This window comes from Dermochelys coriacea, chromosome 1, assembly GCF_009764565.3.
Source record: "Dermochelys coriacea isolate rDerCor1 chromosome 1, rDerCor1.pri.v4, whole genome shotgun sequence".
NCBI classification, from domain to species: domain Eukaryota; kingdom Metazoa; phylum Chordata; order Testudines; family Dermochelyidae; genus Dermochelys; species Dermochelys coriacea.
The window spans coordinates 238,715,574-238,729,459 of NC_050068.2; the positions used below are offsets into that span (position 1 = coordinate 238,715,574).

The 13,886-nt window shown below is 42.2% G+C and overlaps 1 protein-coding gene across 8 annotated transcripts in view; it reads left to right on the forward strand.

Annotated features, from left to right (window-relative positions):
• The window catches only part of SLC15A5 (solute carrier family 15 member 5), a 64,814-nt gene extending 58,222 nt beyond the window's left edge, over positions 1-6,592 (forward strand). For all 8 annotated transcript variants that reach the window (XM_038369808.2, XM_038369790.2, XM_038369801.2 and 5 more), the window contains 2 exons: positions 1,466-1,574; positions 6,100-6,592. In XM_038369808.2, coding sequence (XP_038225736.1) covers positions 1,466-1,574; positions 6,100-6,247 — 257 coding nt within the window. In that variant the 3' untranslated portion in view covers positions 6,248-6,592. The remainder of the gene's footprint in view (positions 1-1,465; positions 1,575-6,099) is intronic.
• Positions 6,593-13,886: the final 7,294 nt, after the last annotated feature.

Here is a 13,886-nt window from a genome sequence, read left to right on the forward strand (position 1 = left end):
TCTGTGCTTTTAGAGCATTTACAAATAGCTATGGTGTGCAGCATAAAGAGGACCAGAAAGTCCTAACTGTTGCAGATCCATGGCCAGTATGTTAAGCAACAAAAAGGCAAAGCTTCCTGTTTTTACAGTGACTGGTGGATAGTGCTGCTGGAAGGCATGAAGCACTTTGACTTTCCCTTCTCAGGAAAAATGTGGTTTTGTTCCAAATGGTAGGGGGTGCAGAGCGAAAGAGACTGGGACTTGCTGGACAAGAAGACTGGATCTGGGTGCTGTGTTGGGAGGACTGCAAATGGCTGGGTGAACAGAGTGGGACTGGGAGCCAGTAGGAGGGAGGGAGACTGAGATTGCATGAGGAGCTCCAGGGAGACTTGGACTGGATGGGCAAGGAGATGGGGACTAGGAACCCGTGTGGAGGGAAAGTAAGGGAGGAAGGAGTGGAGGCGCATCTGACAAGGAATTGGTGTTGGGGGGAGAACTGGGACTTGCTGGACAATGAGCCTGAGATAATGAGCAGGGGGTGAGGAGGAAACACACTGAGGTTGAATGAAGAGTTCAGGGAGAGAGACTGGGACTGGGAGCCAGTTAGGACAGGAATGTGAGCAAGGGGGAGTGGCTTGGTGCCAGGGTGAGGGAAGAGACAGATTGGCTGAGGAGCTGGAAGTGGGGGGTGTGGTTCTGAGACTGGCTGGACAAGGAGACTGGAGTGGAGTTAGGAGGAGACTGGGGTGAGACTAAGATTTGCTAGGCAAGGAAAATGGGACTGGAATGAGACACCTGGGGAGTGGAAAGTGGAAGAAACTAATAATGTCTCAAGAGTAGGTTAAATAGGCCATAAATAAGGCCTGGGGGCACCTGTTGCTCAATGAGGAAAAAACAAAATGTTGAATAACTTCTCTCAAAGTGAGCACCATTCGTTCTGTGCACTCAGTGAGTGTCCTGTGGAAAAAATAGTATGTGAGCATGTAATTAAAGACTGCATCATAAGGCATATGCACAAGAGGTTTAATTAAGGTTGGGCAACCTTAATTCTGCATTTCCCAACTTTAGAATACTTGACTTTGCAACTTTAATAATGTTCTCTTAATGTATATTTTTGTGTGTGTAATACAAGCATATAGAAGATGATCAGAGAGGAAGGATAGGCCAATGTTCAGGATGCTAACTAGAGACCCAGGTTCAATTCCCTGAGCCACCATAGATTCCTTTGTGACTTTGGATATGTAATTTAGTTTCCCTATGCCTAAATTACCCATCTGTAAAAGGGTATCATAGATGTGTTAAAAACTGTGAGGTGCTCAGACACTGAGGTAATAGGGCTATATAAATATCTATGATAGAATTCAAAGCACCAATCACTGTAGGATGTGGGTGATCTTACACAAGCTTATATTTCAGTAACTTATATGTGACCTACCTCTTAGCCAGCTGAATAAACTAACAGTGCTTCAAATATTTGCTTCACTAGGCAATTGGTTCCCAAACTTCCTAAATGAGGGTAACTTGGAGAGATTCTACTTCTTCTTGGCTTCATTAATGGTGGTGAACACCTTGGGATTCTGGACCATTTCACATAGGTAAGTACCAGAAAATGAGGATCTGACACTTCACTAGTGTGTGTAGGATTTGTCATTAAAATTACAAGTAAACCTGATAACAAAACAGTGCTGACTGAGCAGCCTAGAGGTAGTTCATTGGATTACCATGCAGAGGGTCAGAGTTCAGGATTTTCGCTCTCCCCTTTGGAGAGAAGGGGCTTGAAAGTACTTTGACTGGGATAAGATTAAAAACAAAATATACATCCTTTGTCCCAGCTGTTAAAGAGACCTTAAAAATCTAAAATTCTGTGAAGAATGCAAACACTAAAGATGGAAGGGAACTGTTTCAGGGAATGTAAGTGTAATGGGATGGAGTAGAGCAAAGGAATGCACAGGGAAAGTTTCCTGCTTCTCAGCTGTATACTAATGTCAGCTAGACTCCCTGGTGGAGATGGTGAAATGACTCAAGTCACTCAAATGCAGAAATCAATTCTATATTGCCAGTAGGCCATAGATTGTATAAACTGGGGGTTCCAAAACTCTGGCCAATAGGACCACCAATAATGTCTGCAAAGCTGTCTGGGGACATGGTGCTGTCTCTACCTCCTTGTTTCCAGTTGCTGAACCACGTTAAAATCCAAAAATACACTAAATACATAACTAATATTCCCCTGTAATCAAGTTGCCATAGGGATACTGTTCAGTCACCGACAGAAGGACAAGCAGCCCACACCATTGCAAATGGGAAGGGAGGGGTCCAACAGATGAACTCTCTATTAAAATGTGATTCACACTATGAAAACATGGAGAACCCTTGAGATAAGCTAATTGAACTTGGCTAATTCTAATTTCTTATGATTCATAGAATATCAGGGTTGGAAGGGACCTCAGGAGGTCATCTAGTCCAACCTCCTGCTCAGAGCAGGACCAATCCCCAACTAAATCATGATTCTTCTGCTGGAAGGGTGGAAGCTTGATGTGGGCACTAAATATTCTTGAAGTCAAGTATTGGGGGTAGCCGTGTTAGTCTGTATCCCCAAAAACAACAAGGAGTCCGGTGGCACCTTTAAAGACTAACAGATTTATTTGGGCATAAGCTTTCGTAAGTAAAAAAACCACTTCTTCAGATGCATGAAGTGAAAATTACAGATGCAGGCATTATATAATGACACATAAAGAGAAGGGAGTTACCTCACAAATGAAGAACCAGTGTTGACAGGGCCAATTCAATCAGGGTGGATGTAGTCCACTCCCAATAATAGATGAGCAGGTGTCAATTCCAGGAGAGGCAAAGCTGCTTTTGTAGTGAGCCTGCCACTCCCAGTCCCTGTTCAAACCCAAATTAATGATGTTAAATTTGCAAATGAATTTTAGTTCTGCTGTTTCTCTTTGAAGTCTGTTTCTGAAGCTTTTTTTGTTCAAGTATAGCTACTTTTAAATCTGTTATAGAATGTCCTGGCAGATTGATGTGTTCTCCTACTGGCTTTTGTATGTTACCATTCCTGATGTCTGATTTGTGTCCATTTTTATTCTTTTATGCAGGGACTGTCCGGTTTGGCCAATGGCAGAGGGGCATTGCTGGCACATGATGACATATATAACATTAGTAGATGGGCAGGTGAATGAGCCTTTGATGGTGTGGCTGATGTGGTTGGGTCCTCTGATGGTGTCACTAGAGTAGATATGGGGACAGAATAGGCAACGATGTTTGCTATAGGGATTGGTTCCTGGGTTAGAGTTTCTGTGGTGTGGTGTGTAGTTACTGGTGAGTATTTGCTTCAGGTTGGGGTGCTGTCTGTAAGCAAGGACTGGCCTGCCCCCCAAAGGCCTGTGAGAGAGAGGGATCAATTTCCATTATAGGTTGTAGATCATTGATAATGTGCTGGAGAGGCTTTAGCTGGGGGCTGTACGCAATGACCAGTGGTGTTCTGTTATTTTCCTTGTTGGGCCTGTCCTGTAGTAGGTGATTTCTGGATACCCGTCTTTCTCTGTCAATCTGTTTCCTCACTTCACCAGATGGGTATTGTAGTTTTAAGAATGCTTGATAAAGATCTTATAGGTGTTTGTCTCTGTCTGAGGGATTGGAGCAAATTCAGTTGTATTTTAGGGCTTGACTGTAGACAATGGACCATGTGATGTGTCCTGGATGGAAGCTGGATGCATGTAGGTAAGTATAGCAGTCAGTAGGTTTCCGGTATAGGGTGGTGTTTATGTGACCATCACTTATTAGCACTGTAGTGTCCAGGAAGTGGATCTCTTGTGTGGACTGGTCCAGGCTGAGGTTGATGGTGGGATGGAAATTGTTGAAATCCAGGTGGAATTCTTCAAGGGCCTCCTTTCCGTGGGTCCATATGATGAAGATGTCATCAATGTAGTGCAAGTAGAGGAGGGATGCTAGGGGAGGAGAGCTGAGGAAGCGTTGTTCTAAGTCAGCCATAAAAATGTTGGCATACTGTGGGGCCATGTGGGTACCCATAGCAGTGTCACTGACTTGAAGGTGTAAGTTGTCCCCAAATCTGAAATGGTTGTGGGTGAGGACAAAGTCACAAAGCTCAGCCACCAGGTGTGCCGTGGCCTCGTCAGGGATACTGTTCTTGACCGCTTGTAGTCCATCCTCATGTGGAATATTGGTGTAAAGAGCTTCTACATCCATAGTGGCTAGGATGGTGTTTTCAGGAAGATCACCAATGCATTGTAGTTTCCTCAGGAAGTCGGTGGTGTCTCGAAGATAGCTGGGAGTGCTGGTAGCGTAGGGTCTGAGGAGAGAGTCCAAATAGGCAGATAATCCTTCTGTAAGAGTGCTGATGCCTGACATGATGGGGCGTCCAGGGTTTCCAGGTTTATGGTCTTGGGTAGCAGATAGAATACTCCTGGTTGGGGCTCTGGGGATGTGTCCATATAGATTTGTTCCTGTGCTGTAGCAGGTAGTTTCTTGAGTAGCTGGTGTCATTTCTTTTGGCACTCCTCAGTGGGATCGGAGGATAGTGGCCTGTAGAATGTGGTGTTGGAGAGTTGCCTGGCAGCCTCCTGTTCATAATCCAACCTGTTCATTATGACTACAGCACGTCCTTTGACAGCCCCTTTGATTATAATGTCAGAGTTGTTTCTGAGGCTGTGGATGGCATTGCGTTCTGTACGGCTGAGGTTATGGGGCAGGTGATGCTGCCTGTTCACAATTTCAGCCTGTGCACATCTGCGGAAACACTCTATGTAGAAGTCCAGTCTGTCATTACGACCATCAGGAGGAGTCCACAAAAGTCGTCTTCTTGTAGTGTTGATATGAGGGTTCCTGTGGGTCAGTGCACTATTCAGTGTTGTGTTGAAAATATTCCTTGAGTGGGAGACGATGAGAGTAGACTTCCAGATCACCACAGAACTCTATCATGTTCATGGGGGTGATGGGGCAGAAAGAGAGTCCCCAAAATAGGACAGATTCTTCCACTGAGCTAAGTATGTGGTTGGATAGATTAACAATATCGTTAGGTGAGTTGAGGGTACCACTGCTGCAGCCTCCTATGGCATGTAGGAGTTTAGCTAGTTTACTGTCCTTTTTAAAAGTAGCTATACTTGAACAAAAAAACTTCAGAAACAGACTTCAAAGAGAAACAGCAGAACTAAAATTCATTTGCAAATTTAACATCATTAATTTGGGCTTGAGTAGGGACTGGGAGTGGCTGGCTCATTACAAAAGCAGCTTTGTCTCTCCTGGAATTGACAACTCTGCATCTATTATTGGGAGTGTACTACATCCACCTTGATCGAATTGGCCCTATCAACACTGGTTCTCCTCTTGTGAGGTAACTCCCATCTCTTCCTGCATCATTATATAATGCCTGTATCTGTAATTTTCACTCAGTGCATCTGAAGAAGTGGTTTTTTACCCATGAAAGCTTATGCCCAAATAAATCTGTTAGTCTTTCAAGTGCCACCGGACTCCTTGTTATTCTTGAAGTGAATACCTCTGAGGGAAATGTGTTTCTAGTAACAGGACCTGATTAAAAATCTGACTTGTTTTATTACAGATTTCCCTAACTTGGCAACACCAAGGACCATGCAGGCATCTTGCTAACCACATAAATGCCATGTCTAATCCAAATCTGAATTTATACCAGGAGGCAGCAATGTCTAGTTACTAATCTAGAGGGTTAGCTCTGAACTATATTTTTTACTCCGATTCTTTCAATGGATAGATCGATTTCTTCTCTGTTTACCTCAGTTTCCCCCATATAAAGTGGAATATCAATATCATTTCAGTAAAGTGTTTTGAGGCCCATTGCTGAAAAATACAAGTATGAATTATTCATAAAGTACTGTATTTTCCTAAGTTTTAATTTATTTCATGCCTGTTCCTTTTAAATTATCACAACTATAGACCACTACCTAGTTCTTCTACAGCACTTTTCGTCAGTAGATCTCAAAGTGCTATTATTCACATTTTACAGATGGGGAAAACTGAGGCACGGGGAGGGAAGTGACTAGCCCAAGGTCACACAGCAAAACCCCAGCAGAGCAAATTCTTAAAAGGAGGGTCATATTGCTTTGTTTGTTTGTTTTTTATTTGCAGATACAGCAATCTGAATCAAGAATATGACCAAGGATTCAGAGGAAGCATCCTTGACAAGAAACTTCTGCAGCATGAAAAGTCTCCCAAGTTTTATGACAGTGTCCTAGAATATTCTTCCACTTTGTCTCCTATGGAGACAGTCCTATAAAATTTTACCCTTAATTGACAGACCTGGCATCAGAGTACAGTCTACAGGCTTTGTTGCAGTCAGTCATCTGGCATATTTTAATGAAACTGCATATGTATTTATGAATGGCCTTAGCAATAATACCAATTTGTTGTTATATTTTTTTACTAAATACCACAAACAATTGCAAGCTTAGGGTCTGTCCCTGTAGCTGTTCCAGCACCATAATTCCAGTTGCTGTCAATGAGAGCTCCACAAGCAAAATGGCTACAGAGCAGAGCCTTTTAAATGGTGAGGGGAAATGTATAATGTGTTAACATGTGTATTTAATTATGGCTTAAACTGAATAAAGTCGCTTAGAAATTTGTTTAGCAAATCATTGCATCACACATTTACATATAAAGAATTTTAAAATATCTTGTTTGGAGACAGTGTTGCCTAGTAGACAGAACAGTGGACTGGAACTCAGACGATTTATGTTCTATTCCTAGTCATCTGCTGGATGACCCGGGGCCATCGTTTCACCTCTCTGGACCTTGATTTCCCCCTCTTAAAATGGGGATAATACTGACCTCTTTTGTAAAGCACTTTAAGAGCTACTAATGAAAGGCACTCTGTGTGAGAGTTAGGTGGTACTATTATAATTATTTAAATAACCCCAGTTATTTTGCTCATCAAATGCATTTACAGGAATCACTTCACTCATCACCTCTGGAATACAGCAGCTCTTTAACAACCTCACCTGGCAAAAATACAATGGAGTTTTTAAATGTAAAAATACTATATCCAAAACATACCCAACAGATAGGGAAATAACTCCCTATTTTTGAATTTGACATGTTGACACTGGGGTGTCAAAATAGGGAGTTATTTCCCTTGTCAGCAGTGTCATGGGATTTTAATGAGTATAAGTAGTTGAGGTCCTTTTAAAGTCTCACAGGGAACATGGAACAGTTAGCACACTGTTTAAGGGAAGAGAACTGTGAAGCTGGGGGATTTGCTGTACAGGGTACATCTACACGCAAAAAACAAAACAAAAACCACAGCAGTGAGTCCGAGAGCTCCAGTCAACTACTTCAGGCCTGTGGTAAGGGGTAAAAATAGCCATGTAGTCATTCAGGCTTGGGATGGAGTCTGAAATCCCGTGAGGGGGGAGGACTTGGAGCCCAGGCTTCAGCCCACTCCTGAAAATCTACACTGCTATGTTTTGCTCTGTGGCGCAAACCTGACCTGAGCTCTGAGACTCACTGTTGCAGTATTTTTTACGGTGTAGATGTATGTACCCATAGTGGTTTGGAGGGAAGAGAACTGCTGTCTGTAAAAGTGACAGGTTCTTTTGCAACAGGGCTTCCATCCAAGTACTGACCAGATCTGTCACTGTTAAGCTTGTGGGATCTGATTAAATCCCTCAGAAAATCTACAGTCTTGTCAACTCTCAAGACTTATTATGTGTTATTTCTATTGCAATAGAGCCTAGGAGTCACAGCAGGACCCCACTGTGCTCGGAAAAAAGAACAAAAAGACAGGCCCTGCCCCAAAGAGCTTATTGCAGTGACACAATATCTGGTGTGTGTGACCTGGTGTGCCTGGGGCAGCCCTCAATGAAAATGCCAAGGTCAGGGTAGGCTGCAAAAGGGAGAGCAGCTACTTCCAAAACTGGTGGCTAACACTGAAGTATGATGGGATAACATGATTTTGGCAATTAATTGATCTTTAAATATTCATGGTAAATAGGCCCAATGGCTGTGATGGGATGTTAGATGGGGTGGGATCTGAGTTACTATAGAAAATTCTTTCCTGGGTATCTGGCTGGTGAATCCTGCCCACATGCTCTGGGTTTAGTTGATCGCCATATCTGGGGTCGGGAAGGAATTTTCCTCCAGGGCAGATTGGAAGAGGCACTGGGGGTTTTTCGCCTTCCTCTGTAGCATGGGGCATGGGTCACTTGCTGGAAGATTCTCTGCTCCTTGAAGTCTTTAAACCACAATTTGAGGACTTCACTAGCTGAGACATAGGTGAGAGGTTTTTTGCAGGAGTGGGTGGGTGAGATTCTGTGGCCTGCGTAGTGCAGGAGGTCGGACTAGATGATCATAATGGTCCCTTCTAACCTTAATATCTATCTATGCAACTCACCAACCTGCCACAGACTGTACTTCTGATTTCCCACAATAATTACAAGAAGTTAAAAAAAGAAATCACACAGCCCCCTTATAGCATTCCAGTTCTCTGGGTCCCAATCAGTATCTAGGTCCAATACAGCGAGAAGTTATTTTAAAACTCTGCTCACGTTTACAAAATGTTCTTCTGAACCCCAAAGGGCCCGTCATATTGCCAGGTCAATACTAGGTTGGATCTTACCCCAAATACCATTCTGCCAGTCAATCATTTAGTGTCTAAAACTAAAGGTTTATTGTGAAGAAAAAAGAAAGAATAAGAAGAGAGCTGTTAAATGATCAAGCAATCAGATACATACAGAGATTACAAAGTCTGTATATCAGGTTCTTAGCAGTATTGGTAAGTTTGCTGGCTTGAAAGTCCCTCTGCAACATATCCACAACTCGGCTGGGTCATTCAGTCCTTTGTTCAGAGCTTCAGGTTATAGAAAAGTCATTCCAGAGGTCAGAAGCAGAAATGAAGACAAAATGGAGAAGATGCAGCTGCCTTTTACGTTCTTTTGCCATGTGACTGGTACTTCCTGTGTCCCAAACACAAGCTTCACAGCACATGGCAATCTGGCATGGAAATGCCTTAGAGTTCTGTCCATAGACATGCCCCTACATATCTTGCTGACTCATAAGGTGTAGTCCCTGGTCTTTCAATGGGTTTATTGTACAGTTGATGGGCCATCAAACAGGCTAGGCAGTGCTGAGGCAGATCTATCTGGAGTGTTATCCAGAAACGCAGCACATGTTTGTAAATATAGATATTCCCTACATATCTATTACCTACAATACAAAGGTGATACAACAAACAAACAAGATTATCATATTTAGTGAATTATAACTTCTCCACTGATACCTTACATGGTATATCTGGTAAGATTCACTGCACTTTTACAATATTGGTTTCAACAATATCATAAAGTATCTCCCATATTCCATATAGCATCACATGGTGTTTTTACAAAGGTCCCAGCTGCTGGAATTGTTATCTGAGATTTTCAGAGAATTTCATTCTTTAAAAAGTAAGTTTCTAGTCTTCATGGTTGCACAGAGAAGCTTGAAAAATTAAAACATGCAGCAGAGAACCCAAAATGTATTTTTTTAATCTCATGGCATTTACATAAATCTCATGATGTTTGTGGCCTGACTCATAATTTTTAAAGATTGAGGTTGGTAATACCAAATCAGCATAATAGGGATGGTAGGGAAATAGAAAAATGAATGTAGATTGCAAAGTATAGTCTTTGAAATCTCAAGGGAAAATGAATCCTGAAAGTCTCTGGTGTTTGACACAAGATTTCTCTGTGGAAAATGAAACCATTGCCTTGGGAAACAACTTTCAAAAACACAAGACTTCCTTTAATTCAATGCAATTTATTTCCTCGGTACTACAGTTTTTAAGTCACTCAAAGAAATAAAGATGGATGAAATTTTTCAGATGAATAGTTTATTCTTTGGAAAGTGCAGTTTCAGATCAACCAAAACTATTTGCCAACCTGGATCAAATTCAGCTAATAGTTTTGGTGAAAAAAAATACTTTTTTTGGACAATTTTTCTAACTTTTCCTTTTGATACATTTCATTAGATTTATTTTTAAAGGTTAAAAACACTCAGCAACTAAATTAAATGGATAATTTTGAGATAAGTGAAATATTTAATTTGACTCAAAACTAATTTTTTCCAATTTTTTTAAATCTGCTCAGCTCTACCTAGAAATATATAACATGCAAATACTTTACTGTCTGATTACTGTACTAAATGGACTCTTCTGATGATGTAATGGAAGAAAAATAAATTAACCTGGCCTTGTATTTAGAATGGAGTGATCTTCTTGGTTTGGCCTGCAAACTGAATAATCAGGGGAAATATTTGGTTCCAAAAATATTCAGCATTTGTCAGCAATTGGAAAAATCTATTTTGTGCCAGCAAACTGTGTGCATCCTTCCCTTTATAATCCTTAGTCCAGTGGCTCGGGCACTTGCCTGGGATGTGAAAGAGCGGGGTTTGAATTTCAGCTCTGGAGCGGGCACTTGACCTCATATCCCTCTTGTGCCCTCGCCCTTTCCTCCCTTCCCCCAATGCACCGCTAACCACCAGCCTGCAGTCTATGCTGGAGTGCGTTGCTCTCAGTCTCTCCTGTTGAAGCTGTTCTGTTTTGTATAAATACTTAAATATTCATTGGATGAGGCAGAGAGAAAATTTGAATCCACTTTTCCTACCTCGTAACTAAGTGTCTTAATCATCAGCTACAGAGCCATTCTCTCTCTGTTGACCTATGAATATTTAGATATTTACACAAGTGTAACAGTTTTACAGATGAGCTTGAGTTCTATTCAGAATAGCCTATAGCTTAGTGGTTGGGACACTGGATGCAGGAGAGATCTGAGTTCAAGTCCCTGTCCCAGAACAGGCATTAAAGATTGGATCTCCTACATTCTATGTAAGTGCCCTAACTCCTGAGCTGAAGATTTATAAAGCCATACACACCAACAACTGTGTATGCTTTGTTACTCCTGAAACAAAAATTCCCAGTCAAAACTATTGGGTCAAATTTGCAGATGGTTTCAGGTCAACCAAAACTGCATTTTTCAGTGAACAAACTATTTGTCCAAAAACGTTCACCTAGCTCTACTTGTAATGTCCTAACCTACCGTTGCCAACTGTGTCCACATATCTATTCAGGGGACACCATCATAGGGCCTAATCACATCAGCCACACTATCAGAGGCTCGTTCACCTGCGCATCTACCAATGTGATATATGCCATCATGTGCCAGCAATGCCCCTCTGCCATGTACATTGGCCAAACTGGACAGTCTACGTAAAAGAATGAATGGACACAAATCAGACATCAAGAATTATAACATTCAAAAACCAGTTGGAGAACACTTCAATCTCTCTGGTCACTCGATTACAGACCTAAGAGTGGCTATCCTTCAACAAAAAAGCTTCAAAAACAGACTCCAACGAGAGACTGCTGAATTGGAATTAATTTGCAAACTGGATACAATTAATTTAGGCTTGAATAGAGACTGGGAATGGATGAGTCATTACACAAAGTAAAACTATTTCCCCATGTTATTTCTCCCCCCCACCCCACCCCACCCCCCACTGTTCCTCAGATATTCTTGTTAACTGCTGGAATTAGCCTACCTTGCTTGTCACCATGAAAGGTTTTCCTCCTTTCCCGCCCCCCCCCGACTGCTGGTGATGGCTTATCTTAAGCGATCACTCTCCTTACAGTGTGCATGATAAACCCATTGTTTCATGTTCTCTGTGTGTGTATATCAATCTCCCCTCTCTTTTTTCCACCAAATGCATCAGATGAAGTGAGCTGTAGCTCACGAAAGCTTATGTTCTAATAAATTTGTTAGTCTCTAAGGTGCCACAAGTACTGCTTTTCTTTTTGCGAATACAGACTAACACGGCTGCTACTATGAAACCTGTCATTATTCAAAAAACATTTGGAGAAGACTTCAGTCTCTTTGGTCACTTGATTACAGACCTAAAAGTGGGAATTCTTCAACAAAAAAACTTCAAAACCAGACTCCAGCGAGAGACTGCTGAATTGGAATTAATTTGCAAACTGGATACAATTAACTTAGGCTTGAAAAGAGACTGGGAGTGGATGGGTCATTACACAAAGTAAACTATTTCCCTGTTTATTCCCCCCCTCCACTCCCCACCGTTCCTCAGACGTTCTTGTCAACTGCGGGAAATGATTGTCACTTGATTATCATTACAAAAGATTTCCCCTCCCCCCGTTCTCCTGCTGGTAATAACTCACCTTAAGTGATCACTCTTGTTACAGTGTGTATGGTAACACCCATTGTTTCATGTTCTCTGTGCTTATAAATCTCCCCACTGTATTTTCCACTGAATGCATCCGATGAAAGTGAGCTGTAGCTCACAAAAGCTTATGCTCAAATAAATTTGTTAGTTTTTAAGGTGCCACAAGTCCTCCTTTTCCCATTATTGACTGGTCCCAGCAACTATTCAGCTTTCTACTACCATAGGTTAAGGTGATCTCCCTTTTGGTCAAGGGGTGGAGACCTGGGTTCAGTTCCCTCTGATGAACATGATGGCTGTGTACGTATATATCTACAGTCTCTTATGTACCCAAACTGATGGGCTTCAAACTTTATGAGAACAGTTCATGACAGAAGGAAAAGTCTGACACCTGGTGGCAGTATAGAATGTGTTCCAACTACAAATATCAAACTATCTGCTGTGATGGTGGATGTACCTTATCCCCTTCACCTCAGAAGGGGAAGAAAGAGTTAACTAACTCCCTGCAAAGGAAAGAAGCCCTGCCACAGATTGAAGGCTTTCAGTCATGAAGGGAGGAGCAAGCATCTCAACCTCATTGAGGGGGGATGTGAAAGGAGGAGTGTGGGCTTTGGGAGGTGCCTTTCCATCCAGCAGAATCTCACTTACATCCTGAACCTGGGCTGAAGAGGACCTTGTTTCTAGGATTGGGTAGGCAGCAGTAGTAGATTTGCTTTTGGCTAGAGGGCTAAAGAAGTAAACTACCAAAAAATACAGGTTCCCTCCCTCCAGAGGAAGGACTTTAAGGCAGTGGCCATGCACCTGATGGAGAGGTAGGATAGGTGTAAGGTATTTTTTACCCCTTCTTAGCCCAAGTGGTGATAAAAATTTGTGTTCTAGTGGATTCTTTACATTAGGAGGATGGAATCAGATGTTTCTATGATTCACTCCTGTTACTTACCATGAATATACCTCAAGTCCTGTTTTCCTGAATGCAGCAGGGATCAAACAGGAGACAAGTTCTTTGTTCACAGAAGTTCACAACTCCAAGCCTCTTTCCAGCCAAGCAGCACTTAACCCAAAAGCTCTTTCTAGCTTTTTTTTCCTCAGGATCACACTAGTAATTCTTCTGTGGTTGCTTTTGGCTTTCTGCTGCTTCTCCTTCACCTTCTCTGGTGCTTCTCACTGCCTATATCTCATAGACACACAGCCCCACCAATCAGTGCCCTAACCCCTGCATTGTCTGTATCAGTCCATAGAAACCCCATGGGCCACATGGTTCAGTTTCTACTCAAGCCTTGTCATGTGCCTGTGCTGTGTTTTGGCTGGTGGCTCCTGTTGTTTCAGATATTTTGTTCCATAAAGGAGCTCAATTGCTTTTTACACTTAACCTGAGTAAAACACACTCACCAGCTTCAGCAAGGTTTAACCCACCCGTAACAGTATTTATAACATGCTGAGCATGATACCTGACAAACTAGTAGACAAGCTCCTAGGTGGCTGGGAGCTCATTAAACCAGAATACTGAGACTCTGAATCACCAAGAGTTATTGATCAAGGTCTCCACTGCATGTGTAATTGCACAGCACTCTTCCAATGTTTTGTTCCAGCATACACTGGGATCAATGCAAATGATTCTGTTGATTCAGTCTCCTCTTTGGAAGAAGCCAAGTACTCTTCATGGAGCTGGGCCAGTTAGTTACAAAGGCCAAGGGGGCAATGTAGGGGCG